We start from the raw sequence: 20377 nt of genomic DNA, 5'->3' as shown, positions 1-20377 counted from the left end.
TTACTTCAAAATACAACTTATAGAAAAATAGATAATTATGCCTCACTAATAAATCATGTTCCGTTACATAACTCTCATGTCGTGAAGAAAACATAATGTTTATAACGTCATCAATAGAACACATTGTTGTTGGCATTTCACCGATTATCTCTGTCGCTATCATCTCATGGAAAAAAACAAAAGGAATAACCTTTATTGTCATAATAAATGTTTCATACATTAATACAGTAATATTTTTAACACCCCACCCCCCCCCCATTTCAAAGAAGGGGGGTCCATGTTTCTGCTGTTTGACCGTCTGTAGGTCTGTTGGTCATGAAGTCGTTATGCCTGTCGGTTCACACACATTTTCTTTATATTTTTGTTTGTAGAGGCTGCACATGCTGAAATGAATTTCTGGTTAACAGATTCATCATAAAAGTTTCGAGGTCATATTCGGCTCTGTAGTGTGTGCCTCTTGGAACTAGAAAAAGTTCTATTATTGGCAGGTTTGGGTTTTTTTCATCGCATATCTGTTCAGAGGTGGAAGGGGCATAAGTTTATAAACAGTTCTGATGGATACAAAACATAATAATTATGATAATAGTATTTTATCTCGAGAGGCCTTCCAGATTTTGCAATAAGATTCCATACAAAAACTTTCTATGACGTAAAGAAGACCACTATATATTCTGTGTTAAAACATCAAAAGTCAAGGTTGTAATTTCACACAGCTTGTGTATGTAAATCTTTCATTTGCGGGCGATATCTTCAGAATCTCTCAATTTTTCTGAGCGAGTAAATTTCAAACCCTAATACTTAATATAAATGTAAGGCATATTGTGACAATCTAGATAATCCGCTTAATTTTCTACCTGCGAACTTAACAGAAATTTGAGATTCCGCGGAATTATAACCCCGTGGAAAAAAAAGTACATCTACAGTATTTTTCATTTTTGTAATTTTTTTAAATTCTTAATCGATGAACTTTTGAATGCCATATTACAAATATGTTTTGAAACATGATAGATATCTATTAAAATTAATTTCATTTCCTTGAGGTTATAAATGCTAAGAATAGGTTGTTTCAGGTAGTTGGTTTGAAGAGGGCAAAAAACTTTTTCAAGATGATCTAATTTCGCAGTTTACCAATCTTAAATCTAAAAGGTCCTTCACTTAACTAAGGCCCCTAAGGAATACATTCCTGGTTTAAAAAAAATCGATCATAGTTGTCTCAAAAATGATTTTTAGCTTTTGAGATATATGACAAAATCTTTGAAGGACAAGCCACTTAACACACCCCTTCAAACCTACCCCTGCGAGGTGAAATTCATAATTTCAGGAACTTTTATGAATCGTTCATGAACATTCATGATGTGTTCATGAACGGTTCATGACTGGTTCATAAAGATGGTTCATGAACTTTATTCATGAATATATTCATAAAATGTAGTTCATGAACAAATGATGAATTTATATGAATATTGGTAATTTTCATTTTAAAGACAGAAAAAATGTAGAGTTCAAGGTATTATGAATATTCATGAATTTTCATGAAGACTAAAATAATTGACAAAAATGATTGACAGAAAACACTCATTACTCTCATAATTCAACTTTTGCATGCAGATGCAATTGTTGAACAAGCCCCTGGCATAATTTATATATAATAACATTCTTTCACCAACTATCTGAAAAAATAAATCATGAAATCTCTAAACATTTCGTGTTTTTATTTGATTTTAATTAAACAAACACTGCATCACCAATGACAGCATTTTTTTTTTCAAATTGATTATTTATGTTTCTTAATAATTTAAATTAAACACTTATATTCATCATAATGTGCTTTAAATAATGTCGTTTTTATCACACAACTTTGTTCGACCGAATTTTCTCTAGCATCAAACTTTAAACAAGTTGCAAAATAAAAAATTCAGTTTCTTTTACAATGTTTTTTGAGACAAATATAATAGCATATACCACTCAGATGTACAATATAAGCACTTTTTTTTAAATGTATGTATTCTCAATGAAACTGCAAAGTATTTTACATCAAAGGTTATTAACAGAAATATCCAAGAAAAAATAAGATTACTGGGGGATCACCTTGGTTAAATTAATGATAATCAAGTTATGATATACATGTATGTAGTAAACTAAAGTATGCATTTTTTTTAAATAAGAGGTTAGATTCATTAAATGACATTGGCCAAGGATTGGGAGAGGTCATTGAAACCTCAACAGGATATACATTTACAATAAAGTGCCAGTGGCCCATGTACATTTACTGTACAAAGTTAGTGACTAGAGTGACAAACACATGTATTAAATGCAAAAATATATGTAGTAAACAACTACATTGATACAAAGATCCCATAAAACGAACAGTTGCTATTTTCCACCAAAGTATGTGCCAAAAATCCCAATTATGGAAGATACAAAACTTCTAACATGTTGCTAGAATCACATCCTCACAGATATCCCATGAAATTTGCAATAGAGGGTTGACAGATAATTGGCGTCACCAACGGATTCACTTTTAGTACGAAGGCTCAGCAAATTCGGTGTTGATCATTCCAACAGACACTTCAAACTTTCCTTGCGCAATTTCTGAAAGAGGAGATGACCATTTAAGATGTATCATTATTGATATCCGTATAAATATATGACAAATAATAAACTAAAGCTCTACAAAACAATTGTTCTTTTCTACCTGGCAGATCAGTTTACTGTAGAATATGAATTCACTATCTTGCAATTTTTTGTTCAAATTAGGATTAATTCTGATATTAAAATGTAAAAATGTGAAAAGTTTATAGACAACAGACAAACACAAGACTGTGACACTGATCAAAAAACTCACTTAGGCCTTAAAATGGCCCAGGTGAGCTTAAATGAAAAGGCTAAGGCTGAAGCTCAATGCCTGACTAACATTGAAAAACATTAATTTCAATTCATCTGATTTTACTGATTAAGAAAATAATGAAGAAATCTTACCATTTTTTTTTATACAGTTCGTGTTCTAAATCTTGTGAGCATCCAGATTCCTGTAAAATGCATGTATACTTCATAGAAGATGATATCTTTGATTATATTTGATCTAAAATAATTATACATACCCATGCAGTTAGCATGTTTAGATTACCTTTCAGAATTCATTGTTAAAAATTAAAAAGGATATGGAAATTAGGCATGTTAAGAATATAAATAGATCTTTAAATGTTGTTTACATGGCATAGTTGCAATATTTTTTTTAATCTTATGCTTAAAGACATAGATTAATAAAATCAAAGTTAGTTTATTTGTTTTGAATGATAATTTGAGCTGGTTCTCACCATATTCACAAGCCTCAAGTGACTGATTGGTTAAGCATCTACATGACATTGTATATGCACTTTTATCAAAGGCCAGGGCTGTGAAAATCATCTCAGGCAATGCAGCAACTATTAAAACAATGCAAGATAAGAGCTGAAAATGGCCATGAACATGCATTACAAAATATATAATTAATTACATGTACATCATACTCTGTAAATGTTATCTTGAACAAAGGAAGGTACAGGTAAAATTCTTTACATCAGTTCGATTCCAAGCAAGGAAATTCGGTTCAAACTCGATGATCTTAATGATATGTATAGATTTGTTAAATAATTATTACAGAAATAGTGCTTGTCCTAACGATTTCACCGTCGGGCATTTTATGTATGGTGCCCGGATTAATCAAAAGTAGCAGAAACATTCTTCGTTCGAGGACACATAAAATACTGTACAATATTGTACCTACCGGTCTTAAAAATGTAATCATCTTCTTCCATCCCAAGCTGACCATGATCCCCCCGTTCGTGGCATTCGTTCCAACTTTCCTTCTGTGGAACATCAACATGAACATGGCATTCGATATTTTTGAATTTAATTGTTCATCGAGCCCGACTTCGATCCCGATGCTATTGTAATATTTGTCCAATTTAATTAATGACGTAAAAAGTTCGAATTCTTCATTGATAAAACTTATTTTGATAAAAAAATTATATTTTCAGTGAAAAATTATTCAGATAGTGTTTGTTATTTTTTTAAAACAGAAATTTTGGAAATTCGAAACTAACGTATTTCTTAGCTCTACCGTACATTTTTGAAAAGGCGCAAACTTGAAAACGCGCGAGACGTTGAAAGTGGGAATTTGGAGAGTGGAAGGATCGGTATTTGTGATCTATAATTTGCATAGTCACTGATCTTTGTCAACTTTTAACGAAAATAACAGAATAGGAAGAAGGAAGACTATATATAGGATTGATCTACTTCATAACTGGTGAGTGACAAAAATGGAGGCAATCGCTGAGTCAGAAATCTGTCTGTAAATGTAACTGCCTATTTGTAAAATAAATTAATATGTCTTTTTTTTAAATGAAAGTTTTGTCTAACTTTGCTTTGAGTTTGAATCCAACCATATAACATACATTAATTATAGACTGAGACTCAAAACATTCATAGGCCTGGTTGATCTACAAAATGGCGGTCCAAGAAAATAGGCTTAAATTCCATTCAAAATGTTTTAATTTGGAAGTGCCTCTGATGCAAAATTAAATGAAACTAAATTGCAAGAAAATACACAAGAAAGTCTTGTTTTACAGTCATGGGTAATTTCTGAAAACCTTTTTTTTTAATTTTTTTTTTTTGAAGGAAAAAGAGAAGCAGTTCACAAATGTTAATGAGCAGAACTGCAGAAGACAAGAAACTCTGGCTGCAAAAAAATTTGAGCTCTTGAAAAAGAAAGAAAAAAAGAATTGAAAATATGAATGACATTCAATCAAAGGATCAAAATGATGAAATTCTGGAAATTCCACATCGAGAGACAATAAGGATTTTTGAATTGACCATCTCTGCTCGAACTGCTTGAAAGCACTTAAAACTGTTACCCTGCCGTGCTGAACAAACTTTTCTCCTAGACTGGAATTCAAAACTGTTCAATTTCTGGCATTAAAACACACTTTGAAACATGCTGAGCTAGGAAGGACCCCCCTCTCCTCTTGACCAAGTAAGGTTAAACATTCTGCAAAGAGTTGCGTTTGAATTGAAAATTTTTATACTTTTACCAGGAATGAACTACATTACTCATTTACTATGGTTTAATATGTCAGAACTGTCTATTTTAAGCTTTTTAACAAAGATTTTGTTGCCATGGTTGGAAAACAAAAAAACAATTCTGAGAAATCTTTCAAGATGCTGTATTATAAAACATCTACTGTTACTTTTTTAGCATCACTTCATGCATTTTCATGAATAAACATGAATAATAATATTGCATTTTTTGTTTACAAATATGCAAGAATATTCATGAATGCTAATGGTTCATGAATTTTATTCATTCATGAACATTCCTGAAAAAATTCATCAAATTATTCATGAACAGTTCATGAAGATCCAATGAACTTATTATTGGACATTCTTGAAATGATGAATCTTCATGAATATGACACTTCATGGATTATTCATGAAAAAAAATATTCATGAATATTCATCAATTTTCTTTCATGAATAAAAATTCATGATTTGAAAATGTCCAATAATAAGTTCATAGGATCTTCATGAATATTTCATGAACATTTCATGAATAAAATTCATGAAAAATTCAAGGAAATTCATGAATTATTCATGATCGTCTCGCAGGGGTAATGCCGAAGTTTCATATTTGCGTTCAAGTCTCAAACAAAACTGCTTTGTTTCTCAATCAGAGAATATGCATTGCAAGCACATTGACTCTCCATACGAAATTAGTTTTAAGAATGGAGAGAGAGATTGATGCGAGAACATCATTTCCATAAGCCTGATATCGTTAAAAGGTGAAAACGTGTACAGGCAATAATATGTTTAAAGAAAAAAAAATGAACATAGTGGGGACCGTAATGAAAAAGAAGGTCAAAAGTTATGATTGATTGATTGTATACTGTTTAACGTCCCTCTCCAGAATATTTGATTGATATGGAGACGTCACCATTGCCGGAATTTAGGCCTAAGCTCGGCACTCTGGGCCATTGAGCAGGGAGAGATGTTTATCGTGCCACACCTGCTGTAACACAGGACCTCGGTTTATACGGTCTCATCCGAAGGACCGCCCCATTTAGTCACCTTTCACGAAAAACAAGGGTGTACTGAGGACCTATTCTAACCCGGATCCCCACGGGATAGGTCAAAAGGAACATGTTCCATAAAGCGATAAAACTTCTATTTATAAAACACGAATCAATACCAGTACATGTTCAATATATAATGATAATACTTTATATGATAAAAATTAAAATAATACGACAATGTTCAATAAAATGGAAAAAAAAACATAAATTGATAGTTTAATATGTTCAATATATAAGTATTATATTTATGTTGAAATTGTCATTAAGTAGTTCTTATGATATACCATTCCGAAAGTGTATTGGGTAAATTTTCTTGCTTCTTCAGGATACACGAGTTTTCCTCCCAGAGATCCATGGGCAATAGTCCCAAGTAAACTCTGTAGATGATTTGCATTAAAAAATATATTATCTTTGTTTTGTCTGATGATGAGTAAGCTCATTTGCAATCATTTGTTAAAAAAAAAAGAAAAAAAAAGAAAAGAAAAGAAATCAAGCAATATTCCGAAATCGAGGGCATATTTACATTATCATATAATAAGAATTCATTGTGATAGAGATATTTTTGGTCGGATTTTCAGCTTTAAGTATAGAATATTTATATTTTTATTATATAATATATGATATTGATGAGAAGTTGTCAATTTACCGTCTTCTTTTACATATACGATGTTAATAAATATACGTTTTATGTTACATGTACCAGTAATTAGATACCTACTTTTCCTGGGCATCTGATCCCACCTGTGAAATACCCAAGGGGTCCATGATTTCTATCCTCTTCACATATTTGGATTGTTTATAGATTGTTTTTTAGATCGGGCAACGCTCGAAATCTTCACAAAAAGTTACATAAACGCAAGTTTTGTTAATTAAATAGATACTACTTGCTTTATACTGTCTCTTTACTTACAATATTTGGATCCTTTCCAACTGGAACACAGAATATTGGATGTTTGTTCCCTATTTGTTTCACTTGTTCTAAGAGATGCATCGTCTTCCATTATATAAACGAAATATTGTGTTAGTAAAAAAGAAAGATGAATTTTAATAACAACAATAATAGTGAAAAATAATAGGGAAAAAATGATAGCTAAAACTAAAGAATAAATAAAGAAATATCAACAAGTGAAAATATTCAAAGATATATTCTGATATTATCATATTATGGATCTTATAATCTGTATCATTTTAACTATCTGTCTAATAAGAATAACTTATTTAAAAAATTAGAGAAATCAGTTGAAAATTGGGCTACGTTTTCACAGAATTATATTTCTATGAGAAAATCTATGCAGTCAAATTTATTTCTGATTACGTGGTCTTCTTCAATTTGATGATTAAAACGATTTGAATATGAGAAGCTTGAAGTTGTTGTTCTTCCATCCGAAATGAGGATCACTCTTGCTCGGACAGTAAACAAGCCAACAGTGGTCATACATTCTGTAACAAAAGAGATTAATGCTAAATCATCATCAGATTCTATTATCATATTTTCATGAAAACATCAAATCTGAGTGTCTTCAACTTGGCAGAATATAAGTTGAATTATACATTCATGAAATATACAATATGTATATTTGAGTTTTTAACATATGGTTCGTTTTCTGATATCTAAAACTTTATTAAAGACTCACGCAGATCTTCCAAACCAGGAATAGCTAAAAGAAACCCCTCAATCATTTCAGATGGACCCGAACAAGAGGCGTCATCTATAATGTTGAGCTTACACGATGAAGTAAACAATTCATAACTTGAAGAATCCATTTTTAAGACACAGTCAAATATCTTAAGCTACTTTTCAGGAAAAGTCTATATGTCACATATTTCTAATGCTCAATGAATAATACAAGCTAAGGTCAACATGCGCAATTATCATTCTTCATTTGAAGTTACAGTGTACATGAAATTATTATGTGATAATACAATAGGGACATAACTAACAGTATTCAAGGCTTAATCATCAGATATTGGACCATTGAGAGGTATGTACAGAAATACATGCAACTCTTACAAAATGTTTTAATTCGGAACAGGTATGATCGGAAGTATAAGTTTATAACGTCACAAGGATAAATATAATCTAATATTGATAGCTTGGCAGAGTTATTATCTTTGAAAAGATTTAATAAGACATAAATTATATAAAAAAAAAATAATGACCTAATACTCGCTTCAAAGATTCGTAATTGTTGGAAAGATAATGAAGATATTTATTTTCTTTTCCAAAGTGTATCACTGCAACGCGTTCATTCAAATTCGGATGCAAAGCGTAACCTATATAAATTGTAATAATGACGTTAGGTATGAATCAATAAATTTGTTGATTTTGCATAAATATTTCAATTTAAATAGCTTTCAATAAGGCTCCATGAAAAAATTGTTTACTTTCAATCATTGAAACAAATGTTTCCTTCATCTGTTTAAAACCTTCTTCATCCATGGTCTCTGATGTATCCAGAATGAAGAAATTGCTCACCCCATGTTGCAGCCTATATCTTCCTTTCCAATCTACAAATTATACATATGCACAGAATAATCAAATTGTGTACACATTACGGTTTGTATCAAAATAGAAATAAATCTGTTTGCAAATTTATAGCATTAAGTGGTACACCAAAACTATACAATACGCCAGTTTCGAGATTGTAACTCTCCTGCGATAGAGGCGCAAAAAGTATCCATTTCAGCATGGAGGTGGGACAGTTTGCTTATGTATACAAACGTGCATAAATAAATGAACGATGTCTATGACTTTTAAAATTTGTTTAATGTTATAGAAAGATATAGATGTTAATCAGTGATGCATTTTATGATTTAATCAAGCTCAACTGTGTATATTTATAAATCTACTTTCAATTATAGGGTACTTGAAATCGAAATAAACGTCGTGGTCTTCGTAAAAGTAAAAGATTTTCTTGATTGTACAAACATTCTCTTAGAAGTTAATGGGTTTTTTGAAGTTATAATAAGGTAAAAAATCAATGTGTCATTTAGATTGCCGACATGTAATAATCAGAGTCATCTTAACCGTATTTATTAGGGGTCCATATATCTCTTCCCTCGTCTGAAAAGTCTCACATCCACTGAATTTTCTTTTTTGTTCCGATTTTTTTGCTTTAAAAAATGACACCTTTACTTTAATTCGGTTGTTCTCGAGTTGAACAGTGCATACTTACAAATATATAGTTACAATAAACCAGTATATCGATGATGCGATATATCCAATAATAAATATCTGTCCCACCTGTTTGTTTACGCGGCAACCAAACTCCCCTCCTCAACGAAAGAGCGCACCAAGGGAGATAATCTCGAAACTTGCGTATTGAAACTTACCCTTCAAGACAAAATCTTGTATAAATACAAAACTTTTGTCTTAAAAGGCTTATTTAACTATATTTTTAATAGAGTGTAAACTTGTGGAAATCTGTAAAACAGTACAAAGCTACCAAAAAGACAGATCAGTTTAACTTACTTTCTTTCGTATATATTCTCAAACTTTCTCCAAAGCTAAAATCACCCAGAAAGCCAGCCATTAGATTATGGAAGCTTACAACTATGAAAGGTCTTGCTTAGACATTGAAAAGTCGTTTTAGCATTTCTTTTCACTCCTCAAGATATTCCAATTTACTTCATAAGCCGAAGTACGGGAGCCCGTTGGTGCCACCTACAAAAAATATTTTATCTGGCGTCCGCCACTTATTATTTGGCGACCGCCACTTATATATCTGGCGGCCTCCACTTAATATATGGCGGTCGCCATATATTTATCTGGCGGCAGCCACATATTTATCTGGCGGCTGCTTTATAATATCTGGCGGCCGCTACATAATATCTGGCGGCCGCCACATAAATTTTTTTGCAAAAGGTGAATGTTATTGGGTTAAGATGGATATTGACACAGCCGCTGCTTATTATAGGATTAAACGTTCTTTTTTCAGAATTTGTCGATGTGTAAACTCTGCCATTTTACTCACAAACTGAATAAAAGTTCGAAGCTCTTTTATGTAAAGTTTGTGAGTAAAATGGCAGAGTTTACACATCGATAAATTCTGAAAAAAGAACGTTTAATTCTTATAATTCCAATTACGAATTTTTAAAATTATTAAAATTATTTCTCTTAGAGGCCGCCATACAATCCGTTATTTTGTACGGCGTAGGAATACAACGCTCATAGTGAAAGTAGCAGACTGACGACGTCCTCGATTTGCTCTTGTTCGTTCAAAGATTTATGGAAAATACGGGATCTGTAGGATGTAGGGGAATATATGAATTGATGCTGATAAGGCAAGAGTCTGGGGTACGTTTCTTTTCCCTATATGGAACGTCGAGAAAATGACAGCATGATCAGCGATTTTTTAAAATTCACATTCGTGATCCGACAGTGACATAAACATAACATTCCCGTCTCTCAGTCCTGTTTGTCGCCAGTTTTATTTTATTTAATTAAATGTGAAGTTTCTTGTATTCAATATTTAGCTAAAAAGACCAGAAATAACTGCTTTTATTGTTTATACGATAGCCCAGAAGCTTCGTCAAGAAAGTAGTTCTGATTGAAAAATTCATCGATGTGTAAACTTTTTCTAAAACGTGTTCTCGTCCAATCAAAACACAGTTAATAAATAAATAAAATGAAGATTGGAATTATTGATAAAAAGTTAATGATAACAAAACGAATTCTGAAATATTGGAACACCATTCTTAGAAATCCAAAATGCAAAACTTTATTTAATTCTCAACCAATCATAGCTTACAGCAAACACAAGAATATCGGTGAAGAGATAACCAGGTCTCACCTAAAACTAACACCATTATTTATGTCCGTGGCCCCTGATGAGGTTTCTTAATAAATGAAACACTCTACAAATACTTGCATAATTCAAGCCAGATGTTATCTGGCGGACGCCATATAAAATATGTGGCGGCCGCCAAATATTATGTAGCGGCCGCCAGATATATAAGTGGCGGGCGCTAGATGTTATATTGCGGCCGCCAGATAAATATTTGGCGGCCGCAATAAAAATTATGTGGCGGCCGCCAAATAATAAGTGGCGACCGCCAAATTATTATCTAGCGGCCGCCAGATAAAATATTTTTCGTTCGTGGCACCAACTGGCTACCGTACTAATTTTCACACTGAATCCACACGTTAAAACATGCGCATGCATCAGGAAGCCAGGTTTTATCTGGCGGACGCTAGATAAAATATGTGGCGACCGCCAGATTTTATGTAGCCAAAAAATTAATAAGTGGCGGCCGACAGATAAAATATTTTTCGTACGTGGCACCTACTGGCTTCCGTATAAACCGACGTCAGACACAAAATATTTATTTAAACAACTTGAAATCATTCGAATATATTTTATCTGCTGATTTGTAATTGGTGTATACGATTTTTCAACGATTTATGAAATTTCAACACTACAAGAAGTGGAAAATGGCTGTTATTTATTTTACTATGATTGATCCTAATAAAGAACATCATAAAATTACAATTAAGTGATAAATGCACACAACACACAATACCTAATCATCAAAGTCTGTCTGGCGTATGAGTATAGGGATTACACCAAAGCGAAAAAATTGTCTAATACGATTCATTTAAGAAATAAAGTCCGCGTTTTCGTGAATGTTGCAGAATAACCTCCGAGGTCGAGAAATGTTGTTTGAAAGATAAAAGCCGAGGCGCTGGTCGAGAAATTTAAATTTCAAATAACATTTCGAGACCGAGGTGATTCTGCAGCATTCACGACAACAAGGACTTTATTTTTATTCTTCCACGTATGGTACAAACGCTAAATTATGAATAATCCTTTCCTCTATAGAGAAACGAATTAGGTCACCATGTCTCGATTACGCTGTTTTATTTAACACCAGAGGCAAAATTTGTTTGCTTACTTGTGTACATAGGATGCAGACGATTTGAGCTTCCGTTACATTAAAATAGCCTTTTTACAAATTACAAATATGTTCATAATATGTATTGATAAGTTAAAATGAATATACAATAACAAAATCATGTTCCTGTTTTACTGCTAAAATCACGTTGTTTAATGTGTAGGGAGGTCCGTGGAATAGCCCCGCTTGGCTATAAAAACCGGCATTCATCAGCAACTTGATGCAATTTACAGTGTTTATACTGCAAAAGACACATCAATGCAGTCTAAACATGTATTTCATTCTACAGCCAAACATGCATTTGAATTGTTCAGATTTGATACATGTTTCTGATCAGATAATTTTTTGATGACGTTCGTGATTTATTGAAGAATAATGTCCGGCGGTTTCCTTTGATGTTTTGAATAATCGTGGTTGAATTGTACTTCTTTGTTGGTAACATATAGTTTATCATTTTAAATCGAAAAAAAAATTAAAACTTTGATTATTGTTATCTGTTACAATTGTGCACTATTTTCGTTTCCGGATTAAGCTGTTCCAAAGGCTGTTCTATCAATTGCAACTTACTTGAAGGATAAAGTGGGAATTTTAAATAGAAAAAATCGGATTTGCGGAAAATACAGGGGATAATAAATGTAAATATAAGCATTGTATTATCATTTTTTGAAGGAGGCAGTCTCATAACTGCAATGGTGTGTCGAACAAATTGCACAACGCGCAGTTATGAGACTGGATCTTTCAAGAAAAGAACCCGATGTCACACCTCGTACATAGATGAAGCCAAATCTTTCTAATAAATCTATGGACAAATATCGATTAAGTACATAAATCAGCCCTATTTAGATAATACATATAATTCTCTTGTGTATGAAGGCGGAAGAGTACCCAAAAGTTGCAATTAAAAAATTTATATATTACATTTAAAATCCTTTATTTGGAAAAGTAATTACTTCTCTGTATTTTTTAAATGCTATTGAAAATTCTTAATATATTATAAATTATATTTCTACAAATTTTGGTGTTTATATCTTCTCAAGTATGAATTTTATAACGTTTTATATACACCGGGTTGAAATCCGACTTTTTAAAAATTGTGGCTTCGTTGACACAGGCAGCGCACTGGACTAAGTTCGAGTGTTTTGATTTTGAATCTTCAAATCTTATTACTCGATAATTTTTTTCAAGTAAACATGATAAAACTTCGTAATTTATCTGCCAAGAACAAGCTTTATCCACCAATAAAATTTTATAAAGATACATTATTTTCTTTAAAAGATATGAGCTCAGTCTACAAGATTTTGGAACAACTCTCGTATATTAAGATATGTATTGCTTGCCATTGCAGGCTTCATTAAGAAAATTAGGCATTTGTCCACGAACTTTTTGGACAGCCCTCTTACATACATAATTTGTATTTTTTTATCGTTTACCAGCTTCAAGAGTTCCCCCTTTGTTGGCGATTATGACAAACTTTTTCTCCCATGGGAAATATTCGACTTAAAAGATCAACGACTTTGTAAACGAAAAAAAGAAAATCGGATTTGTTCATTGAAGTTTCAAATGCAACATTTCTGTTCGTCATTTTGCTTTGCACCATGTGGACTCGAAAGCATATAAGGAAACATCGCTTTTCGTGGAAAAGACACAGTATCCTAAATTTTCTACCAAAAAATTTTAAGCGTAATATTCGACGGAAGTGTAGTAAATATGGTTTTTTGAATACGGTTCTCCATTATCATAATTAAAAGAGGTTATTTTATTAGTTGCAAAAGTAGAAGGGGTTTTAAAGTTCATCAGCACTACCCATTAAACAGGTACTCAGGCGTCAATAAAATGCAAGTGTATCTATTCAATACATGTATTTTTCATGCATTGCTTTAAATCAATATAAGTCTAATACACATGTAGATTTAAAAGAAACCCCGGCCATTACAATTTTTCTAAAGATTATCAATTCAATGATTATTTTTTCTGTTAGCAGATGTATATACGTTTAAAACTTTCACATAAAGAGTATGTGGGTGCGTTTTGATACAGAAGGGGGTATACACTACTTTTCTGACGGCCTTTGAGTCCTTCTTAAATCTTTATCTCCGACAGTTATTGGTTGTAGTTGGCGTCGTAAAGTACGTGATAATCTGCGTATTAAATTCTTTATTTATATATTTCAGCTGTCTCGAGTAAAGTCATCATTTCGTAAGTTTTATGGTTGATACAATGACTTTGTCAGCAAATACAACTGAAGCTTTTCATACAAACTGTTAGTCCGTTATTTATACACTGAGTTCACGACGGTTTTTTTCCGTTATTTTCCGATCGTGATAAGGAACCCACAGTAGGTGTGACAGGTGTGGCAACGCACTTTGAAAAAAAAATTTCAAAGTGCCTTAAAATTGGAACAAAATCAACGAACTTTGAAAAAAAATTCAAATTGCGTAAATTTGAGACACACTCAACACACTTTAAATTTTTTTTTCAAAGTTTAGAGTGTTTATAAAAATTGTAAACCATGGGGGCATTTAACGCACTTTGAGAAAAAAAAATATGTATAAACAAAAATTCTGGACTTGGATTTTTGTAATCGAGATAATAATTTTTACAATGATATCTTTGACACATCTTCCTTTATAGCAATGCACATGCATGGGGCATTCTTTTGAAATACATTATATCTATTGTTACGTATACGTTAAACCTGAACGAAATCTTAAAAGTCAGACCCCCCTCCCCCCTTTGCTTTTATTTGAAATGTTAAAGATATTAAAAAAAATCATAAAATCCACTGAAGATGCCATGGAATTCCTAAAAATGCATTGATGATTATCTACAATCTGGAACAGGTTACTCTACTAAATGTCAACCTCAATAGTATTCGAATTGCTTCTCGCTGTATTCAATATAATGTTCATTGCTAGTTTTTATATTCTTTTGATTTATTTTTCAATTGTTTGTGTGGTGGGGGATTTCACATTATTAAATTAGCTCTTGGCACTTTGAAGAATATGTTTCAGGTCTGTGGCAACGCACTTTGAAAAAATTAGGCACCTTGAACAAAAAAATTAAAAGTGCGTTATGAGTATGCATCAACATATTTTATCATGGGAAATTTAACGCACTTTGAAAAAAAATATGTATGAATAAAAAAAATTCTCGACTTAGATTTTAGTAATTGAGGGAATCAATTTGTAATAATTATATCTTTCGAAAACTTTTAAATTTACATGTATTGATTTATCCTCATTGAGAACATGGAGACGAGTAGAAGGTCTTTCAGCCTCCCTCTTTTTTCTTATACATAGCCGTCGATAGAAAATTGAAAATGGACACCCCTCTCAAAGATAAGCCCCAATTTTCAATACTTATAATATGTTTATCTTTGCAAAACATTTGTGTACCTAAGCCCACTCCCCTCCCGGTACCGATATCTATGCTTCTACACCAAAATATTTGTATTTGCATAACTGGTATTACGTTGAAAACTTTCAATATATTTTAGTTTGCATAAAATACATGCAAAGTGGAAGAAATGGTACAGTTACACATTTAAGAGAAAAAATTTTCAAAGTATCAAAAAAAAAACAACACCAAAATCGGTCACTTTCAAATCTTGAAGTGACCTTATCACCGAAAAGTTATCAAACAGTTTCAATTTTTTACCATACCCAAGACTTGCAAGAATATCTACCAACGCATTTTTTCAGAGTGCGTTAATATGGTCAATATTTACGAACTGCGTTGAAAACCAACAGTTTTTACCTTTTCACTTTAATCTTTCAGATTGACCTGCTTCAAATTTGGTTAATCTTGACCGCATTTTTTAATCGTTCATACGAAGACTTTTATATTTCACAGGTACATCCTTGTGAGAAGACCTTCCATTTTGTACCAACAATTTCGACCTCTTGACTTTAAAGAGACTAGTATTTGAGAAAGTTCAACCTTTGCCATAAACTGCCATACCGGGACATCAATGTTTCTCCAACACATCTTGTTAATATACATGTATAATTTTGATAATAGTGTAAGCAGATAATGCTACATAGGTGCTTGTTTGGCTATATATCATTTCTATTGTTGTTTGAGTGAGATGATTTGGAGGACAAATAAGTGGCCAAGAAATCAAAATATGATACCCCTTATTTCAAGATAAATATATACATTAAAGGTAAATGGACACAGAGATTAAAATATTTCCTGTATAATATGCACCACCACAGCAGCATCACGTGACTTTTATCAAAAGCTAACAGGACAACAATTTCCTGGAGTTTAATAATTTCTTTGAATAAATAATAGAGTTTAAAAACATCAATTATGCCTAGAATCTCACTGTCCCGTCAGTAAAATAATTCCACACATTTTCACGAAACCTTAACCAATGTTTTGAATTTTATACATATGAACCGAGATTTTTTGTAGAACCATGCTTAACTCAGGATTCTAGGTTCTGGGTGTTGTTCTGCATTTCGCCATTAATAGAATCACGTGATGCCGTGATGGTGGTGCACGTCATTGTGTTAGCCACTCTTTTATCTTTATGCAATAGATAATAAAGGTGTGCGTTTATCGACGGTTTTGGTAAATTATCAAACTTAATTTTCTTTAAAAAGTCTAAATTTCCCGAAAAATGATTTATATGCTTCGTTAATATACGAGCGTAGGAGAAAACTTTCCATCTATACAAATCTTATGTTTTGAAATATATATATATATATATCCATTCTCAATGACCGTGTAGTGTAGGGCAGCGTTGTGAGAATTCCATCGGCATCGAAAGCAAGTTTTTTAACTTGCCTAGATAGCCGAGCGGTCTAACGCGCTGTTCCTGCACTGCTAGGAGACAGATTCCGTAGGTCGTGAGTTCAACCCCGGGCTGGGGCGGAAGTGAGTATCCTTGTAAAAGTGAATTTCTCTGTGCTTTCTATATTAATATTCCTTCACTTAGGGCAGTTATATTAGTTTAAGAGTTGTTGTAATTTGTGCTTTATAAATAAAATTAATTTCATCACAACATGTATTGGTAACGATCCTCTAAAAACTAATGTCCAAATAACTGTATCTCACTTCCATTCTCAATGACCGTGTAGTGTAGGGCAGCGTTGTGAGAATTCCATCGGCATCGAAAGCAAGTTTTTTAACTTGCCTAGATAGCCGAGCGGTCTAACGCGCTGTTCCTGCACTGCTAGGAGACAGATTCCGTAGGTCGTGAGTTCAACCCCGGGCTGGGGCGGAAGTGAGTATCCTTGTAAAAGTGAATTTCTCTGTGCTTTCTATATATATATATATATATATATATATATATATATATATACTCGATGAAAATAAAAAAGCATAACTGTTTGTACATGCTGTCTTAGCCAAATTCTCTTTACACGACATAATCAATTCCAAAGTTATTTGATGTACACATGACGTAATCGGTGGTAGATTTTAATCAAAATGACAGATAAAGCCTAACAAAATAAAATGATTTTGTTAATGTTTACACGTCTCTGTTCATTTTCTAGAGATGAATTATATCTCTAAATACAAAAATTACGAAAACTTTTATTCTTAAATTTTTATCATCTCGCTTACTATGACGTCATAATATAGCACTGATTTAGTCAAGATAGAATATTTTGTATGCTTACTTATTAGTTATTACTCCTGCGTATGTATTTTTTTCTGCAATAGCTCAGACATTCATGCCCGTACTAACAACCAAAGAAATACATTTTATTGTTTATATTTATATCTGTTTAAATAATCATTTAGACTGGAATAAAAAGGATTAATTATTGTATTAATGAAACGTCCGTCTTTGTACGTGTCATTGACGGAACAGCCACTGATCAAGAAATCTGTACAGGTGATATGTCTAGTGTAATATGTTATAAATAGTTATTCTTTACCTGTTGGAGGGAACTTTCTGAAAAAAAGATAAACAAAAGTCATTAGTTATACTGAGACTTTTATAAAGCAAAATTTATATTAAAGCAGATTCAGTAAAATATTGTAAATTATGTTTATTTAATCCTTCATAATTGTTTTTCTCTCTTCTCCGATACTTCTATATATTCTGCTGGTTTTAAGGTATATTTTTCATGACGATATTTATATTTTCATTTTTTATATTTGATATTATGAGTCATAAAGCTTACCTTCCTACACTTTCCGGAAGTTGGAGACCTTGATATTTTCTTTCTCCTGAAAAAGATAATAATTTTGATTAAATAAAAAGTAATAATTAGTTTGAGAATAGAAAAATCTTGTGTCAATGATTCAGTTTAATAAAACCAAAGGGTACTTAACAAAATTACTTACCAACATCATCATAGATTGTTTGGTTGTTTAGTGATATTATCAGATCGTGAGATTTTAAATCGAAACAAGCTAAATATACTGGGTATAAAAGCAAATCAAGAATTTCTTTTCCTATCTCTCCTCTCTCTAAGTCCCTTTCATAAAGTTTATATCCCTCTTTCGAAAGAAATGTCAGGTGAGGTAATAAACTGCTTTGATAGCTTTTCATATCAGCGCCATACTTTGTTCTTAAAAAGATGACAAATTTCGTGAATTTTGCCAGAATACTGATCTTTCGTACGTGCTGATTTGCATAGGTTTTTATTTTTGATGACAGTTTGTCAAAGAAAGGTTTGATGGAGTCCCGTATTATTTCGTTTGATCCTTCCTTTAAAAGGTTTTCTACTGTGTCAAAAATTTCCTTTAACTCCTCTTCTGTTGTAACTTCATTGATACAGTCTACCATGTGATTCAAAAGGTCAATGGTTGTTTTCAGTAAAATATCTGCTTGTTCTTTCTTTGTTGGGTCTTTTGCTCGGGCATTCACTTTTGGAGATGTAGAAAAAAATCCTTCAAAAAAAGAACAATACATTTTAGTAATGGTTAATATCTAAATTGTAAATGTAGGCCTTGCAAGCCGGCTTACTGTTACTTGATGGCAGTAATTTAAAAGTTTTTATTTCTATATTACACGTTACAGGCCCTAGCATACTGGTTTAATAGTTAATACTTTCATTTGTTGGTGGTAGGAAAGGGTGGTGTATTTATGGTAGTAACGGGGGTTTGAGAGTAAAAAAATATCATTTACGATATTTAAAACAGACCGTCGACAAAATGGCTTATTATGGTCATTATTACTGAAAATTCATAAAGTTTCACAAATCTAAAGTAGCACAATCTATTTCATTGGGAAATGAGTATTCAGATAAAGGAGGAAGTAGGAGACAGTTACTGTAGGGACGTATCTTATACCATACCTTCAGAAAGGTGATTGTTTGCTCTAGTTTGATGTTAAAATCGCATGTTTCAATACTGGAGATAAATTTTTACCTTTTTCTAATCTCATTGAAGGTGTTAGTTCTCTGATAACGTCAAGCATTTCCTTCTCACTTTCATATGATTTTTTAATTTTCTCCATCCACTCCCTTTCTAATTCCTCATTTATTGGTCGGTAGTGTGCAAATTGAAGACTCTGAATGTAAATTTTATGTAAGTGATTTCCTGTTCTTTGACACAAGCCGTACATGACAGTCCAATACTCATAGAATTCAGTATCGGAAACACACGCACTAGAAACATGGCTATACAATTTGTCTTTAATTAAGCGGATACGTTCTATGTCATCCCCAAGAGTAGTCTCTCCAACAGAGGGCATATTTGAGATCCCCCATCCTTGTGTGGGAGATGGGATATTGGAACAAAGATTGCGTATCAATGTATAAAGCAATGTTATGTCAAAGTCTCTGTAACCATCAATATGTGCATTCTGGATAATAAGAAGCTGATCTTTGCGAATGTTTTTAAACAATGGTGTATTTGCTTTGACTCTATTGAATACAACACTAGGAGAAATTTCCTTCTCTAACACGTCTCGTAAAATAGGCGTCAACTCCTCTACTATGATCAAAGCAAGTCTCGCAAATCTTGTTCTGTCACTTTGGGTAAACACTTTACTTAACGCCATTCTGAAAAAAAATGTAAATGTGTAAATTCCAATATCAGAATATGTATGTAGAACGATGAGATCGCTTTACCTATGTTCACACCACACACAATTATGACCCTGTCAATGTACTCATGAATCATTTCTCAGTTAAAATAAAATTTCAAGCATCACATACATATGTCTTCCATTCATTTTCTGTGTTGATGATAACATTTTTCTTTTAGAATTACGTATAAAACAAGTATGGCATTTTATGAACTAAGTATAAGTCAGAACATCCTGACCTGATGAAAATGATTTTTTAAAAGTACATACAGATTACAATAAAAACAGGCTAAAATAATGCTTAATCAGAGTCGTCAAATTGGAGCTCAATTCTAGACATCGAAAAACATGTAATACAGTTAAGGAATGATTTTCT

At 32.3% G+C, this 20377-nt stretch overlaps 1 protein-coding gene and 1 long non-coding RNA gene across 2 annotated transcripts; both read right to left on the bottom strand.

Annotated features, from left to right (window-relative positions):
• Positions 1–46: 46 nt before the first annotated feature.
• Positions 47–19974, bottom strand: LOC134235113 (uncharacterized; the record flags this gene model as incomplete). The annotated part of the gene is made up of 11 exons (XM_062717227.1): positions 19341–19974; positions 18312–18860; positions 18149–18194; positions 17900–17916; positions 8496–8618; positions 8271–8384; positions 7745–7819; positions 7426–7550; positions 7021–7104; positions 6395–6487; positions 47–163 (listed from the first exon to the last, which is right to left on the bottom strand). Coding segments are annotated over exons 1-11 (1977 nt in total), but the record flags the coding sequence as incomplete, so codon positions are not given.
• LOC134235123 (uncharacterized) lies at positions 1295–4632 on the bottom strand. The gene is made up of 4 exons (XR_009985337.1): positions 3767–4632; positions 3318–3425; positions 2980–3029; positions 1295–2592 (listed from the first exon to the last, which is right to left on the bottom strand). It is a non-coding gene; the product is annotated as an uncharacterized LOC134235123 (long non-coding RNA).
• Positions 19975–20377: the final 403 nt, after the last annotated feature.

This window comes from Saccostrea cucullata, unplaced genomic scaffold (genome assembly GCF_032062105.1).
Source record: "Saccostrea cucullata isolate Sc308-1 unplaced genomic scaffold, CSIRO_AGI_Scuc_v1 ctg1967, whole genome shotgun sequence".
In the NCBI taxonomy this organism is placed as follows: domain Eukaryota; kingdom Metazoa; phylum Mollusca; class Bivalvia; order Ostreida; family Ostreidae; genus Saccostrea; species Saccostrea cuccullata.
The sequence above is the reverse complement of the archived record's forward strand: the minus strand, read 5'-3'. Positions and strand labels throughout refer to the sequence as shown.